Genomic DNA, 17,844 nt, shown 5'->3' with positions numbered 1-17,844 from the left:
GCCAATATGAGAAAATAGAGACATATTTGAGAAGAATCATGAGATCCCAGGAGTCATAGCTGAGTTTTCTTTGAGCTCTTTCTCTGATTTCATGGTCCAATGTTCAGGAGACTTAAACAAGACTTATTTAGGATCAGTTAGAGATCTCTTGTTTTGATCAGAGTCAGACATAAATGAGATTTTATATGGTTGTTTCTCCTGAGATGAATTTGAGAAGTGGGAGAAAAGGCCTTTGGTCTCACATTGGTATTAAAAGCAGCTCATTTGTGTCTAGGAGAAAAAAAGGAAACAACTATGATCTCATCTTGGATTTTTCTTTCCTATGGGTAGTCCGCACCCTGCATACATATGTGTGGATTACCAATTTTTTCTAAACTATGTAATGTTTGTTTTTAACTACACAATATCTCATATTAGCAGCCTTTTATTATGATCATTCATTTACATTTTATATAAGCTTTTAAAAACTAGTCCCACTGTCTTGCCAACTAGAATTCAATGTGGTGATAAAGCTTAGGATCATGATTTTTGGGCAGCACAACAGCACACCGTGAGTGTATGTTAGAAGAGTTAGATAAATACAATTCATCTTTGTGGCAATAGCTTTAAACCACATTACGTTCTTAAGAAATTAAATCAAACCATGCAACATTAGCTCAACTTGCCTCTACCGACTGGATACTCGCAGGTGCTGTACCTGACTGTGTGGCCCCTTAACGTGCATCTGTGTTTAATACAATTGAACCCTCTCCGTGTGTCAGACTAAACAACCGGATAGCCCCTTTAAATGGGCTTTGTGCAGTTTTTCAATGAAATCACTTATAAAAATAAATTTTTACTGCCTCCTTGTCATGGACTGGAACGTAACTTATAAATAAAGCACAAACCTGTTTTCTGTGTTGCTTGGAACAGCTACTATTCTGCTTCTTATGTGAAGGAATCGGGTCAGGTTCTCTGCATGCAAACTTCATGTAAGGATAAAATCCAACAACAAAGTTTTACGCGCTGGAGTTCATCAGGCCAAAGAAAAATGGCCGTACTCTTTGCCTTTGTTGGTTGGATTGGTTAGGTTTGGGCATAAGGAGGGAGACCATTCTTTTCCTTTAACTTGAGTATAAACTTAAAATAATTTCTCTCGACCACAGTATCATCGTTTCGTTAGCCATCACTTTCCTGATTTTTATTGTACCTGTTCTGCCAAAAATAATTTCCTTGTTTCTACTGACTAATCTCTGTACTATTCTCACTCTGAATTTCTTCTGAATCTTCCCACCCTGGTCCATTCACAGCATAGTTGTGCAGACCCGCTGTAGTTTTCACTGCCCTGTCGGGTTTCCCCATATCATCAGAGAGACCTTTACCCTCCGATTTCCTGGATTCCATCTCACTCTCTTCTTACCTTCATCAATCGATTCTCTTAGTTGTAAACTTTTGACCATAAGTTCACAACCTGTCTAACAACGAGAGAGTAAGCAACCAACATTCTAATTAATTTTGGCACGTGTCTTCTGCCCTGTCCATCATGGACTCTTTTCTTCTTGGTATCAGATATATGGTCACTGCAAACACCACCATCTGCAGACAAGACAGTGCAAAATCATACTAGACAGCCGCAATCACACTAATTTCACACAAGCTTCTTTTCTACTTATCTGTATCCTGTTCCCACATTACTCTATTGCCCAAGTTTTAACTTTATCTTATGTCAAGACCTTCTTCCTTTCTCCACCATCTTACTTACTGTACTTGAAGGAGGCAATCAAGAAGCAGATGTATTTTGCAAAAGGTGTTTTATTGGCAACAATTTCTCACACCATGTTTTCACTGTTTCCATTGCAACCATATACCAAGAAATTTCACTAAATGATTCTTATTTTTCAGAATACTTATTTTAATACTATGTTATTTTTCCCCACAACAAATCTTGTCTTATTTTACCAGATAATAGAAGAAAACTGGCTTCATACAATTGATGAAATGTAGAGATAGAGTTAAACAAAAATACCTAGACAAACCAGACAAAACCTGATGAAGACCATTTGAAAGGAAAGAACGGGATAGTATTAGGTATAGTAGGCTACTCAGGGACATATCCTTTGATTTGTTTAAATTAATTTTATATCCAGAAAACTGATGTCTCGGTTACCCCGAGATCAGTATACAGAATTACAAACACAGTGGTGGAAAGTATCTAAGTAAACTTATTAAGTACAATTTTAAGGTACTGAGAATTTCTATTTCATGCTAATGTATACCTTTACTTCACTTCCTTTCAAACAGAAATGTACTTTTACATTTATCTAAGAGCTATGTTACTAGTAACTTGTGGATAAAAATTTCTGCACACAAAATTTATGATGAACATTGTTCTAAATTAGACTACTTAGCTGAATACCTCAGCCATCATCACAACATTTAATGCATATATAACCACTAAATAATATAACGTGGGCCATTTTGCATTACTTTTACTAAAGTGAAGTTTTTAATTAAATTGTATTGTGCATTTATGCTGTTGTTACTAACACCACACCTGTATGTGCCGCAAAGGAAACAGGACAGTAGGGAGGAAGTTCCACCGAAACGGAAGAGGACTGGCAAAAAGTGAATCAGTTAAAGACAAAGACACATTTTAATATTTGATACAATGTGTCTTCCTCTCACATGCAAAAAAAAGTATCATGGCTAGCAGTTGTATTTACTGTACTGAGAAACAGGATAGACCATAATGCCAGACATAAAATAGGTTTGAGGTAATTTAGAAAGTGTCTCCATTACATTTATCAACCAGATAACACTTAATTCTCAACTGCAATTTGCCCTGCTTAGTACATATTGAAGTCATAATTCATTAAAAACAGTATGAGACATTCTTATCAAAATTATATATTTAAAAAAGGAATATCAGCCCATAGATCTATATGGTCTTCCAATTTTTGTTACTCTTTAAACATTAATATCAGCATCAACCTCAAGATTCCAGTATTAGTCAGGCTCTAAACTGTACCACCTGAAAATATGAAGAAGACACAATCATGTGTGTGATAAATACATTGACATTGTATACTCTGTAAAAAAAAAAACAACACAATTTCTACTGGGTAAAAATATGTTTAAAAAAACAATCACATCTACTTATTATTGTCTTGATCCATTCTTCAGTTATTCACTCGTCACCCTTTGGCTGTGCCCTTTGCAGCTCCTGGATCAGTGCTGGAAGAGACAGAGTACAGAGTAATATATAAGTATAATACAAAAACATTCCATGGTTATGAATAGTTTATACATGCACTATCTAGCTTTATAAGTTAACCTAATGACAACAGACAAGTAAGAACTCACCTGTGATAATCTCATCCTTCACTTTTTGAAGTTCTTTTTTCACTTCTTCCAGAATTTCCTTCAAATACATAGATAATTGTAATACTATAAGACCTTGGTATTGAAAGCTCTTACGTGACAAATTCTACATCATAATTTAAGTCAATCAGTATTTTAGTAAACAACCGTAAAGCACTATCTGATAACTTGGCACAATAGTTAGACTTTGCAACTGCAGTCTGTTGCATTTTTGATTACTCTCTAGTGCTTGCAAATCATGGTTGAACATAAATCTCTGTTCATTATAAACAAAAGCACAAATTTCTTGCGCCACACACAGGAAATGATGTGGTTTTTGATTAATTATAAGCTAATATACTGCTATGAAAAAGTCATGACAGAGCTTTACTGTTTACTGTTAACCATGTCCAGGATATTGTTGTATGTTCAAATAGAGATGGATGAACAAACCTGTTTGAGTTGTTCCACATCAGTATCACTTCCAGCACCATCTGAGTTCTTTTTCAACACTTTCATTCTAGGACAGAAAGATCCATATTTAACCTTAGCCAAAACAGACTGCTTGATCCCTTGATCAAGCATTTCCCAAGGTATTTCAAGGTATTTCCCAAAAGAGAGCTGGCCAGGAGAAGCAGCATACTTTACTTCAGATAAAAAACAAAGCATTTCGTAGCTTTTAGAAAATCTTAGAAGACTGAGACAATGAGGGAAACAGTGAACAGCGAACAAAAACAGTAAACATAATCAATGTTAAAAAGGGATCATCTTCCATCATTCCAACTACTACTCATGTTTCAGTAAGAGCAATCACTTCCTCAAGTCTTCAGCTGGTATAATTTAATTGTCTCCAAAATGCCCAGTTCTGTGTATATTAGCCTGACTTTGTGGTGCAAGTGGAGCAATGACTGATTACTCCCCCAAACATGGTAACACATTACTTGGGTAGACCAATAATAATACTCATTACTGCTCTGATATTCAGACTTTATGAGCAAAAACTCGCCTAGTTTTTCGCCTAGTTCGATGTTGTGTTTACAACACAGGGGCGCAACAGTTGTGGGCTCATCAGAGGAGGCCTCTGAATCTTCATGACTATTGGGCACTGCGCAAACGAGTTAAACATTACTTCTTGTGACCACAATAAGGCGTTAGCGAGCATGCACTAATTGTATGTCCTGTTCATGTAAGCTGTTTGAATGAAAATTTACTTTAATCAATTAATGACCTAATTATACGTTATGTTTCAGGATATCAAGTGTGGACCACACATTTTTGAGTTTTCATGCTTTGTAAGCCACTCAAAACTGCAGTTAAAGCAGAAAAATAACAATCTTAGTAAAAACAATCCCTTGTACTTTCAGTGCCAGGAGCTGTTGGCCTTGGCACTTGCTCTCGTGCTCAGGCCCTAATGAATGCAGTTGCAGGGCGCCATCATGACAACATGTTGCAGTAAAGCAGAAGGCTGAATGTGACCAGTGCAGCTTCAGGTTTCATTCTCTTGCTATAGTTACAGCTCTGCTTACAGCCTAATGGTTGAGACTTTATTTGTTGCAGTGAGTCATTTGCAAGCAGAACACCAATGATCCCAGTGCAGAACTCACTGGCTCATACTATACAGTAGGAGGCATACAAAGAAGAGAGTGCTAAGAAGTAGTAGAAGTAGAAGTAGGACAAAAAAGAATGTTGGCGGCAGGTGGGGACGGTTGGAAGAGTAACTGCTGGATTCCATAGGGAATGGCTGCATCGCATTCTGGCTGCGTCGTGGTTTTGTTCTGTCTTCTGCACAGCTTCATACCCCACAGGGAGCATTTCAGAAGTAGAGCATTTTCCCTGCCTGATTTTGTCAACTTGCTCAGATTTTGTTGATTTAGTGATGTCCTATATAATTCTTGTGCTTCTGCCCAATAGGCTTCTGTTGTTGTTGTTTATTGTTAAGATCAGGAGCCTGAACAGGTGGTTTTATTTTGAAAACAAATCTCTGTGCTGTTTCTGTGTCTGCCTTCCTGCCTGTTTCAATCTGAGCATAGCTTCTGTATGCTTCTAAAATGTGCTGCAGCACATCTGGTGGAATCACAAGCATTGTCTATGGCCGCAATCTGCTCCCTCACAGCCAGAGCCCAACGCAGCCGTTCCCTGTAGAACGCAGCTGTAATACCTGGACACTGTGGTAGTTGCAGAGTTAGAGGAGGGAGAAGAGGATGAGCTGGGACTTGGGCTGGAGTCCTTTTGATTGTTGGTTAAGGATTTGGGCCTGTTGCAAAAACATGCAGCTCCTTTAAGGCAGGTGGTGATTGGGTTTTTGAATTTGTATGGATGGCTCAAGGGGGCTATGTTATAGATGTCATTGGAACAAAACATAATGCAATGATCAGTCATGTAGATAGTGAAGGCCTGATTTATCAGGCTTTTACCTTGGCATGGTGGTAGATTTTTCCTTGGACTTTCCATTGATTTCTGGTGAAAAAATATCTATTATTACAATTGAAATTGTTTTTGTAGTTTGTCTGTTTTACCGTAAAATGTATTTCAAGCGTTCATACCATGCTGTGTTGTTGTGTAAATAAAGAAGATATGTTAATATATGTTGAGTTGGTGTGTACATATGCAAGAACAATGTCAGACATTGTCATCATTCCACCGCCTGTTGTGGAGGAAAATTGGCGGACTTCCTGGGGAAGACCTGGTCTGGTTTGGAAAGCATTCATCCCACTTTAGATGGAGCAGCTCCCTTATCTAGAAATCTGGCCGAGTTTATTAGTAGACAAAATCTATGACAACCCATAGTTGAGACTAGGAGGCAGAGTCCCAATCTTATTCTCTGCACTTCCATTAATAAAAATTAACAATTAACAACAAGAATTAAATGTGAACATCAGATCTCTCTCTTCTAAAGGTGTACTAGTAAATGAATTAATATCAGATTATGATATTGATTTATTTTGTCTTACTGAAACCTGGCTGGGTGATGGAGAATATGTTAGCCTAATTGAATCCACTCCTCCCAGTCATATTAATACTCACATTCCTCGAGGCACAGGCTGAGGAGGTGGAGTTGCAGCTATCTTCGACTCTAGCCTACTCATCAGCTCTAAGCCTCATTTGAAAGCCTTGTTCTTAGTCTTTCACACCCAAGTTGGAAATCACTGCAACCAATTCTATTTGTTATAATGTACCGAGCACCTGGTCCAAACTCTGAATTTTTCAGAGTTTTTGTCAACTTTAGTCCTTAAAACGGACAGTTATTATTGTAGGGGATTTTAATATTCATGTGGACATTGAGAATGACCACTTCAGTACTGTGTTTATCTCTCTGTTAGATTCCATTGGCTTCTCTCAGAGTGTTCATAAACCGGCCTTTTTCTGGTATATGGTATTGAAATTGAACATTAGTGTTCCCACAGAATCCCTCTTTATCCAACCACTGTTTGATATGTTTTGAGTTTGTACTGCTGAACTACACGCCATTGGGCAAAAATTTCTATACAAGATGTCTGTCTGATAGTGCTGTAGCTAAATTTAAGGATGCGATTCCATCAGCTCTAAATTCATTATCAGATCACAAAGTAACGGAGGACTCCTATGCTAATTTCAGTCCCTCCCAAATCGATCATCTTGTTGATAGTGCTGCAGGCTCAATGTGAATGACACTTGACTCTGTTGCCCTCTAAAAAAGAAAATACTAAAACAAAGACGGTTAGCTCCATGGTATAATACTGAAACTCAAATTAAAGCAAATATCGCGGAAACTTGAGAGGAATTGGCGTTCCACAAAACTGGAAAATTCTCGTTTAATTTAGGCAAGATAGTCTTAAAACTTATAGGAAGGCCCTCCGTAATGCCAGAGCAGCGTACTACTCGTCATTAATAGAGGAAAATAGGAACAACCCCAGGTTTCTTTTCAGCACTGTAGCCAGGCTGAGTCACAGCTCTATTGAGCCAAGTATTCCCATAGCTCTCAGTAGTTACAACTTCATGAGCTTCTTTAATGATAAAATTCTAACTATTAGAAACAAAATTCACCAAGGCCTGCCCTCAACTGGCACTGGCTTTTCTCTAAACTCAGGAACCTTGGAAACAGCTGTAAAACCAGATATATGTTTAGACTGCTTTGCTTCCCTCAACCTTTACCAACTAACTTCAATAATTTCTTCATCTAAACCATCAACCTGCCTCTTAGACCCCATCCCGACTAGGTTGCTTAAAGATGTTTTACCCTTAGTCAGCACTTATCTACTAGATATGATCAATCTATCTTTATCAACAGGCTATGAACCACAGTACTTTAAAGTAGCTGTAGCTTAAACCTCTTCTGAAAAAGCCCACCCTTGATCCAGATGTTTTAGCCATCTATATCTAACCTTCCATTTCTCTCAGCTTTCTACATAGCAATAGTTTATTTGAGGATTTTCAGTCAGGATTTAGAGATCATCATAGCACAGAGACAGCACTGGTGAAAATGACTAATGACCTCCTCATTGCATCAGACAAAGGACTTGTCTCTGTACTGGTTTTATTAGATCTTAGTGCTGCATTTGATACCATCGACCATCAGATCCTATTACAGAGACTGGAACATTTCATTGGCATTAAAGGAACTGCTCTAAGCTGGTTTAAGTCCTATTTATCAGATCGATTTCAGTTTGTACATGTTAACGATGAGTCCTCCATGCACGCCAAAGTTGGTCATGGAGTTCCACAAGGATCTGTGCTCGGACCAATCCTGTTCACGTTATATATGCTTCCTTTAGGCAATATTATCAGGAAACACTCCATAAACTTTCACTGTTATGCAGATGATACTCAGTTATATCTATCAATCAAGCCACATGAAATTCATCAGTTAGCTAAACTTCAGATGTGCCTTCAGGATGTTAAAACCTGGATGACCTGCAAGTTTCTAATGTTAAACTCAGATAAAACTGAAGTTATTGTTCTGGGGCCCAAGCACCTCTGTGATACATTATCTAAAGATATAGTTTCCCTTGATGGCATCGCCCTGGCCTCCAGCACCACTGTGAGGAATCTTGGAGTTATCTTTGATCGGGACATGTCGTTTAACTCACATTAAGCAAATTTCAAGGACCGCCTTTTTTCACCTACGTAATATTGCGAAAATCAGGAACATCCTGTCTAAAAATGATGCAGAAAAACTAGTCCATGCATTTGTTACTTCTAGGCTGGATTACTGCAATTCCTTATTATCAGGCTGCTCGAAAAAGTCCATTAAGACTCTTCAGCTGATCCAGAATGCTGCAGCTCGTGTTCTGACAGGAACCAGGAAAAGAGATCATATTTCGCCTGTTTTAGCTTCTTTGCATTGGCTTCCTGTAAAATCCAGAATAGAATTTAAAATCCTTCTTCTCACCTACAAAGCTCTTAATGGTCAGGCACCATCTTATCTTAAAGAGCTCATAGTACCTTACTCCCAGAATGCAGGGTTACTTGTGGTTCCTAGAGTCTCCAAAAGTAGACTAGGAGCCAGAGCGTTCAGCTATCAAGCTCCTCTCCTGTGGAACCAGGTTCCAGTTTGGGTTCAGAAGGCAGACACCATCTCCACATTTAAGACTAGGTTTAAGACTTTCCTCTTTGATAAAGCTTATAGTTAGGGCTGGCTCAGGTGATTCCTGAACCATCCCTTAGTTATGCTGCTATAGGCCTAGACTGCCGGGGGACTTCCCATGATGCACTGAGCTCGACTCTCCTCTTTTTCTCTGTCTGTATGCAACCTCATCCCATTAATGCATGTTACTAACTCGACTTCTTCCCTTTCCCGTAGTCTTGTGCTTTCTCGTCACTCTCCTCTCTCCTATAACTTCCTGCAGGTATTTCTGGCTCTGGAGCTCTGGAGTTGGATATGTGGTTGCGATTCACCTGCTGCCCCTGTATTCCTGCTCGACACCCTCTGTTCCAATTACTGTTACTAGTCCTATTGTTATTATTAATGTTATTGTCATTAACAAACATCATTAATTGGGGCGGCTGTGGCTCAGGAGATGGAGCAGGTTGCCCGTTAATTGGAAGGTCGGCGGTTTAATCCCCGGCTCCTCCAGACTGCACGTCGAAGTGTTCTTTGGCAAGATGCTGAACCCCGAATTGCCCCTGGCGGCTGTTCCGCCAGTGTGTGAATGTGAATCCGCCCACCCTGAGCGATGGTTCTGCTTGAGGTTTCTGCCTCTTAAAGGAAGTTTTTCCTTGCCTCTGTCGCCTAGTGCTGCTCTTGGTGGGAACTGTTGGGTTTCTGTAAATATCATCACAGAGTATGGTCTAGACCTGCTCTTTCATGAAAAGCTCTCTGAGATAACTGTTGTTGTGATTTGGCGCTACATAAATAAAATTGAATTGAATTGAATTGTTATTGTATTATTATATTTTGTGACAAAGAGAAGATACTAATGCTGTGAAAATCCATTTACTTGGCTGTATTACAGTCTTGCTGGAGGGATGAAAGTGACATTACGTACCTCCTTGTCTTGAGCATTTTGATATTGAGCAGTCAGAGTCCTCCTGTAGTCAAGTACAGACATTCCAAAGTTATCATCCACTCATATCTTAAATCTTACTGTTCATTCTACAAATATTACAGAATAATGAGAGGAAATCACTTCAGGAGGCAGACACCATCTCCACATTTAAGAGTAGGCTTAAGACTTTCCTCTTTGATAAAGCTTATAGTTAGGGCTGGCTCAGGTGAGTCCTGAACCATCCCTTAGTTATGCTGCTATAGGCCTAGACTGCCGGGGGATTTCCTATGATGCACTGAGCTCCTCTCTCCTCTACTTCCTCTCCCTCTGTATGCAACCTCATCCCATTATTGCATGTTACTAACACAACTTCTCCCCTTTCCGGTAGTCTTGTGCTTTCTCGTCCCTCTCCTCTCTCCTCCTATCACTTCCTGCAGGTGTTTCTGGCTCTGGAGCTGTGGAGTCTGGATCTGTGGTTGCGAGTCACCTGCTGCCCCCGTGTTCCTGCTCGACACCCTCTGCTACAACAACTATTGTTACTAGTCCTATTGTTATTATTGTTATTGTAATCATTAACATTACGATTGTTATCATTAACACTACTATAAATATCTGTACCATTTTTCACCTTTACTGTCTGTACCTCTATGTGTATATTGTGTAGGCTGCCTCCCTCCCCTCTCTCTCTCCTTCCATCCCTCTCTTTTTCTCTCTGTTCCTCTCCTGCCCTCTCTCTCTCTCCCTCTCTCTCTCCCTCTCTCTCCTTCACCCCAACCGGTCGAGGCAGATGGCCGCCCACCCTGAGCCATGGTTCTGCTCGAGGTTTCTGCCTCTTAAAAGGAAGTTTTTCCTTGCCTCTGTCGCATAGTGCTTGCTCTTGGTGGGAACTGTTGGGCTTCTGTAAATAACATCATAGAGTACGGTCTAGACCTGCTCTTTTATGAAAAGCGCTGTGAGATAACTGTTGTTGTGATTTGGCGCTATATAAATAAAATTGAATTGAACTGAATTGAATTGAAATCCAGTAATGATAGGATGACAGGAGACTTACATTGCAAGGTTCTACCTGTTTTGCAGCAGGATTATCAGCAGTTTTCCTCCTATTAAAATAGTTATAGTTATAGTTTAGACATTAAGAAGTTACATAGACATAACTGTCTTATATGTCTCTTAAGTGGTAATGTACCTCCTAGCAAGGATGGCACTCATTTCTCCCATTAGACCACCTCCCCCAGATGAGGATGCTGGTTTTGGAGCTGGGGCTGCTGCTCCTGCCTCATCCTGGATAAACAAAAACACCTCCAGTCACTTTGTTTAAAGGAATTTGGTCCATTGATCAGCTTACTCAGTCTGTCATTTATGAGATCATAGACACCAAAATGAGCCATCATTTATGCCAAGCAAGCTACATCTTTTTATACAGTAGAGGAAGTGTGCACCAAGGAAACTGTATTGGTGTACACAAGGGAGAAAAGGCACGTATGCACCTTACCTTGGTTGCTTTACGCAGTTTGGCTCCTGCCAGAGCTGCAGCCAGATCGTTTGCTCCTCCACCTCCACCTCCACTAGGGGGCGGGGGTGGTGCAGGTGGAACCATGCCCCCCGGAGGAGGTGGTGGAGGTGCAGGTGGGCATGGTCCAGAGGAGGGTGGTGGGCCTGGAGGTGGTGGGGGTGCTGGTGGGGCGGGTGGAGCTGCTGGTGGGGCAGGAGGGGCAGATGCAGCATTGGAGGCCTGCCTCTCTCTCTCCTGTTGCTCCTTCTCCTGCTGTTCCTGCCTCTTATGCTCTAGTCTGAATCGAGATTGACAGAGAATTCATAGCTTAAAGGTTCAGTGTGTAAGTTTTAGTGGCATCTAGTGATGAGGGTTGTGATTTGTAACCAGCGTCAAGGTGCATTCACATGGTCCTGGGATGGTCCTATTCCCCGAGTTGTGATGTCATTCTTCCGACTTTAGTTCGTTCATGTGCTCTTAAGTCGGACTGTGGAATTAACATGGGCGCTACTACAAATACAGTATTTGTTGACTTAGTATTATCAAAGCATATAAACGACACCCAGACATCTAGTTCACATGGACAGCAAACTAACCGTTATAACCATATTACAAATTACATGTTTGCAAATTAAGTATGACCTCTGTCTGGCATGCGCAATGATGATGCAGTGAATAGTGAATATTCTCTCTGACCAATCAATAGTCTGCTGTGTTTTCACATCACATTTTAGTATCGCCTCAGCTCGCTTGGAACCTCGATGGAGTTGATACGAAAAAAGTACCTGGAAGCAGGTCAAGCTCTATTGTTTAGCAATCTAAAAAGTGAACTTGGGCCTTAGAAAACTGTGGCACAAAAAAAAAATCAAAACAGCAAGTGATGATGAAAATAAACATTAGCTGCTGCCTCAGTATCGTTTCTACTGAACAGTACCTTCTCTGGTGTTCCAGCTCCTGTGCAGAGGGTCCATCCTGAGCTGCACCTGAGCAAACACATTATTGTTGTTTGGTAATAGCAAGTGTGTCTCCTCTGAAACGACACTCAAACAACTAAACTCAAAAAAAGCAGTAGATGCTAGCAGGGTTGTAGTCCAGAGAAAACCCACCTAAACTATGGCCTGACATCCATTTTCATTCATAGTATACATTCTATTAGGTGTCATAAAGCTCATAAAATGTCTATATGCACAAGTACTTTTGATGTGAATAATTTTAGTATACAGTGATGATTGGGAGGACTTACATCTGTCACTGACTGAAAATAACACTTGAAATATTCCTGGATGTATTTTCAAACAATGGCAATGGAGTATAACAAATAGTTAGATACAAAAAATATACATATCCATTAACTTCTTCAATCAATCTGTTCACTCTAAAAACACAATTTTTGGATTTGTTTTCTTAAAAATTACACCATCAAGACCACCCAGGAGCACTTCACACTACCTGACCTGGATCTAATGTGCCCTCTTGCATTATTGTGTTTACCTGTGCCAGGCGGTGCACTGAGAGCCTCTAATGCTTGCTTCATGGTGTTGGCAAAAAGAGCAGCATCCTCTTTACTGCCAAAATTCAGCCCCCACACCTGTTTGGGATCCCGCCACTGATGGAAGTTTGGTGTGGCTTGATTGTACTTCATCCCTTTGATAATGGGACAGTTGATCACAACCTGGCATGAAAAAAATGCTAAATATTGTTAATCTGTCTTTTATGACCGGCACTGTCTCCACTAACTTTAAACCTGGTATAGGTAAAAATCTACTTAAGAATCCAAATCTTTATCCAGGGTCTCTAAATGTTTATCAGCCAGTCTCTGACATTGAATCTGCTTTCAGTGCCTGCTACTTCACTGAAACTGCACTTACTATAATGGAAAATGTTATTCTGCTTACTAAGGATTCGGATTCCACCTCCGTCTTTCTATGACTAGAACTCAGTGCAGGTTTTGGCCCCATAGATCCCTGTATCTAGCCTGGGATATGGAGTATCTCAGAGCTCTGTTTTTGGCCTTCTACTTTTCTCTCAGTATATTTCACCTCTTAGTCAAATTATATACAGTTATGGGATTAATTTCCACTGGTAACATAAACAAGATTGACTTGACTAACAGGAAGCACATACTGTAATAGTGACTGTATTGAAGATTTTGACATGAATACCTGTTGCATGTAATGCAATAAAATGCAAAGGACAGATAGGTGTGAGCTGATTCAAATTTATGATATTTTGTGACTTTATATTTGCTTGAAATGCATTAGACTGTAAGGTGTAGGTAATACAGTATATGTTGGGTTTGTAAAAAAAGTATATATAATTAGAACACAATACAATGCAACTTCGATCGATGGTGATGATACAGTACTGTGCAAAAGGAGGACAGGAAATCATTCCCACTGAAATAGTATCTAGCTTTGTGTAGTATACATTTGATTACAAACAACAACAAAACATTACATCAACTTTGAGACTTGACCATTACGTAGGTATTGCTGAAAAGGTTAGCAGCTTATGGCAGCTAGTCTGTCACTGTGCTATGTATATATAGAGAGAGAGCACAAGTGAGAGGAGGAAGTGTTGAATATGGCCTAAATCCTAGATTGATTGGTGTTGAATAATGCCTAATTCCTGTTGAATAATGGCTAATTCCTAGATTGATTGTTAGGTTCTTTTTCTATATTTATACACCTTATTAATGGTTTGCAATATGTTATAACTACTGAGTGTTTCACTACTGAATATTCTTTTAGTGTGAAGTTTGACTACTGAGTGTTTACTACTGAGTGTTTAAACTACTGAGTGTTTTACTACTGAGTGTATAACTACTGAGTGTTTAAGGGGTGAGTTTAAACTCATATTTTATTCTTATACTCTGTGTGTTTATCATATTTTATTCTTACAACTCTGTGTGTTTATCATATATTATTCCTATACTCTGTGTATTCATGAACGTGTGCTTTTTAATGAGCAGAGAAGCTGCTCAGGCCGCGCAGGCAAAACCTAGCCAACCGTAACCCACTCATTAGAAGCAAGGCACATGCAGTAAGTCACGTACGCCAGGGCTGAGATCATCGCGAACTGAAGCCAAGAATGAGATCATGACATGTTGTGATTTATGGCGCCTGGTACGGCTAGGTACTGCATGAAACCAAGCTTTGCGCTGCCGAAAGTTAACTTGTATGAGACAAAGCATTCTCATGGTTGGCATTGCTAAATCATGTAACTGTTCATTGAATCATGTTATACATGTATGAAATATGTTATTTCTTATTAATTCTTTTAAAAAATACGATTGTAAGTGTTTAAGTTTTAATGGTGTCAAACTATGCCTGTATAACTTTTTAAAAAATACGGTGGGACTGAAGTTGAAACATATTGGTGGATTTCTAATCCAGTAATGTAAAAAATATAAAGAGAGATAAATGGTAACAATAATTACATGTAATAATAGTTAAAAAGTGGAAACTGTAACATTAATGAAAGGGTTAATTTGGTAAAACAGTACAAGAAAAAGGCCACTAGATGGCAGTAGAGGATAGGAAATCCACCAAAGGGGAGGAATGGTCAGCGAACACCATAGGTGGAGTTAAGGTGTAACGCCCACCTAGGAGGAGAAGATAAGGAGGAGTTAAGATGTAACGCCCACCTGAAAGGAGGGACAAGGTGGAGCTTAAGGTGAATATAAGGCGATGTTCGCTGACCACCAACTCGGTTCCATCCTGAGACCTGCAGGGATGTTGCTCGGGTTTATCGGTCCTTTATTGGAATAAACTCTTTTGCACCGACTCTTGACCGTCTCCAGTGAAGTTTTTGACTACGCAGTTTTTTCACTAAAGAAGAAATCTAATAGAGTAATTTTATTGAGTTTATTACGTTGGTTAGGGTAGGGACCAGGTCTTTTACTGGCCCGGCCGGTCCTTATTTCCGACCCGACAGAAGTAAGCAGCCACGATGAGGCAGCAGTCTCAGCCAGTTATTGTTACAGTACAACAGAAATAAGCATCCAGCATCTGGTATATAAGCTGGATATCAGCAACTCATAGCACAAGAGAGGTGAGACTATACGGGGAAAGACAACAGCTTACAATTGTTTTTATATTTGAATGAGAGGAGTGAAATAGTTTAGTGAAAAAATGAGTTGTGGGAAATGAATTCAAGGTAAGTTTTTGATATGTGCGTTGAAAGTAAACAACGGAAAATTATTTTGTTAATTTTCAATCAATAAACTGAATTGAAGATCTCTGCCAGTGCTTTTTCCTTTATTAGTGAGTTGCATCGCCCCAAAAAATGTCAGTAACAAGTATAAAACGAGTAAGGAGTCTGTTTAAACTAGTTGCTTAACTACACTAAAGACAGAGGAAAAGAGGCTGCACGTCCAGCCGGTCAAACCAACTACACCTGAAGCAGCCGCAGGAACCCAGGCTTTCATCTGTTACAGGAACCGCAAGAACTGGTTTTCTATAAATGTCCAAGGTGTATGCACTCCACAGATTCCATTTTCAAACATTGTTGCATGTTGGAAATGATTCCTGATTCTTCCTTAACTCATCTCTGTATTCTCAGTTTGAAAGAGGAGATAACAAGGGAATATTGCTTGGAGATAGTGGGTATTCTCAGAAGAATTTTTTGTTTACACTATACTTGCACCCAACACAAGTGATCAAAGGCACTACAACCAGGCTGTGTCCCAAGTGTGCACTAGGGGACTAGTAGAGCACATGTTTGGTGTTTGGAATAGTCATTATCACTGCCTTTGGAAAACAATTTGATTCCAACCAAGAAGATGCTGAACTGTTATCACTGCAACAGTTGTTCTTCACAAGTACCTGAAACAGCGTGGATGCCCAGATCCCCCGATACAGGAGGATGACAATTCAGATGTACCACCATTTACAACAGATCACACAGAAGGACTTGCCTACAGAGATGCTTTTGCATTGGGTCACTTTAGTCATTTTTGACATTACCTTTTCATACTTCTGCTTGGATCTGATCCATTTTCACATTTCATGACCAAATTACTGTCTTTTAAAAGTAAAAGTGTATTTTTTGTCTGTTTTATTAAAGAAACACCCAAAGCATCCAACATGATTTAATAAAACATTTTTTCTTTCAGATTCACGCATTGTTGTGATATTTGAGACAGTTGCATCTCTCTCTCCTTCATCTTCGTTTTCATTTCATGCTCCTCCTTAAGGTACTTCAACTTGTGTTCATGAAATTCAATAGCCAGCTTGTGACTTGTTTTGGTGACCAGTACTGGCAGACACTGCCACCCTAGCTTCCTAGGATGTGGAGAGTAAATTACCTTGCAACTCTTCAGTTTTGTCCTTTTGACTTTCTCCTTGAAACAACAAAAGTTCATATATAATCAAATAAATGCACATTAATGAGAATTGTTTCACATCAGACGAAAGAAACAGAAAGAAATAAAAGTTTGAGAGTAAAAAAAGACTAAATATACCCAATGTATGTGTGTGTGATCCCTCATCTGAACTGTCTAGATGGTCATCACCTGGTATGTTCTCCAAAGGTTGCTGGTTCTCCATTATTTCTGTCATTAAGTCATCCAACTGATCAGTATCTTTATTTGCAGGTCTTAAACCTCTCTCTTCAGACTTCTGCAGCAGTTTTTTTGAGGTTGATTTTTTCTTCAATGACGGGGTGTCTTGGTACTATTGTCTTTAAGAGAGTTTTCTCATGCTCATTAAAGTTTTTAGATCGCTGTCTCTATTCTGCTGCCATTGTTTTCCTTGACTATGCTTTTCTAGTTCATTACGATTTTAGGCTTTTCTGGGTCCATTCCATGTTTTATAGGCAACCTCAGACCAGCTAATTCAGATTAGCACAGGTGGTTTTAAACTAATCTTGTTTACTTTGGTTTAAGAGTTCATAGTCATATTGTTTTTAATCTCTAATTAGTCTGTGTTTCACAAAGCCATTTATTGAGTAGTGATTAAGTATTCTTGATTAAGGCCTAGTCTTGGCCTAATTTAAACACTGTCTGGGAAACCACCCCATAGTGTTTTTTGATGGTAATTGTTATTAGGGCCCGAGCACGAACCGTGCGAGGTCCCTATTGAAACTGTAAAGATTTTTAGGGCCTGAGCACGAACTGTGCGAGGTCCCTATTGAATTTGTAAAGATTACATATATATATTTTTTTGTTTAGGGCCCGAGCACGAACCATGCGAGTTCCCTATTGAAATTGTAAGGATTATTAATAGGGCCCGAGCACGAACCTTGCGAGGTCCCTATTGGAATTGTAAGGATTATTATTATTATTTTTTTTTAGAGCCCGAGCACGAACCGTGCGAGGTCCCTATTGAAATTGTAGGGATTATTTTTAGGGCCCAAGCACGAACCGTGCGAGGTCCCTATTGAATTTGTAAAGATTATATTTAGGGCCCGAGCATGAATCGTGCGAGGTCCCTATTGAATTTGTAAAGATTATTAGGGCCCGAGCACGACCGTGCGAGGTCCCTATTGAATTTGTAAAGATTATTATTATTATTTTTTTTTTTTTTGGGCAAAGTAAGCTCCATTTTG

The 17,844-nt window shown here is 39.5% G+C and overlaps 1 protein-coding gene across 6 annotated transcripts in view; it reads right to left on the bottom strand.

Moving 5' to 3' along the window:
• Positions 1–1,773: 1,773 nt before the first annotated feature.
• LOC119895763 (vasodilator-stimulated phosphoprotein-like) overlaps positions 1,774–17,844 on the bottom strand; it is a 23,394-nt gene continuing 7,323 nt past the window's right edge. The window contains exons 3-14 of one of the 6 annotated variants that reach the window (XM_038709062.1): positions 12,787–12,967; positions 12,230–12,278; positions 11,296–11,593; positions 10,990–11,084; positions 10,855–10,903; positions 9,804–9,846; positions 5,754–5,796; positions 5,498–5,593; positions 3,793–3,859; positions 3,343–3,400; positions 3,136–3,213; positions 1,774–3,010 (exon numbers count right to left, since the gene is read on the bottom strand). In XM_038709062.1, the coding sequence (XP_038564990.1) occupies positions 3,167–3,213; positions 3,343–3,400; positions 3,793–3,859; positions 5,498–5,593; positions 5,754–5,796; positions 9,804–9,846; positions 10,855–10,903; positions 10,990–11,084; positions 11,296–11,593; positions 12,230–12,278; positions 12,787–12,967 (1,026 nt within the window). In that variant the 3' untranslated portion in view covers positions 1,774–3,010; positions 3,136–3,166. Of the gene's footprint in view, positions 3,214–3,342; positions 3,401–3,792; positions 3,860–5,497; positions 5,594–5,753; positions 5,797–9,071; positions 9,581–9,803; positions 9,847–10,854; positions 10,904–10,989; positions 11,085–11,295; positions 11,594–12,229; positions 12,279–12,786; positions 12,968–17,844 lie in introns of those variants that run through there. The other 5 variants (XM_038709061.1, XM_038709063.1, XM_038709065.1 and 2 more) reach the window with 5 other exon arrangements.

The sequence above is a fragment of the Micropterus salmoides genome, unplaced genomic scaffold (assembly GCF_014851395.1).
Source record: "Micropterus salmoides isolate LMB-PRFRI ecotype aquatic unplaced genomic scaffold, ASM1485139v1 Ms_hic_scaffold_9, whole genome shotgun sequence".
Classification (NCBI taxonomy): Eukaryota; Metazoa; Chordata; class Actinopteri; order Centrarchiformes; family Centrarchidae; genus Micropterus; species Micropterus salmoides.
The sequence above is the reverse complement of the archived record's forward strand: the minus strand, read 5'-3'. Positions and strand labels throughout refer to the sequence as shown.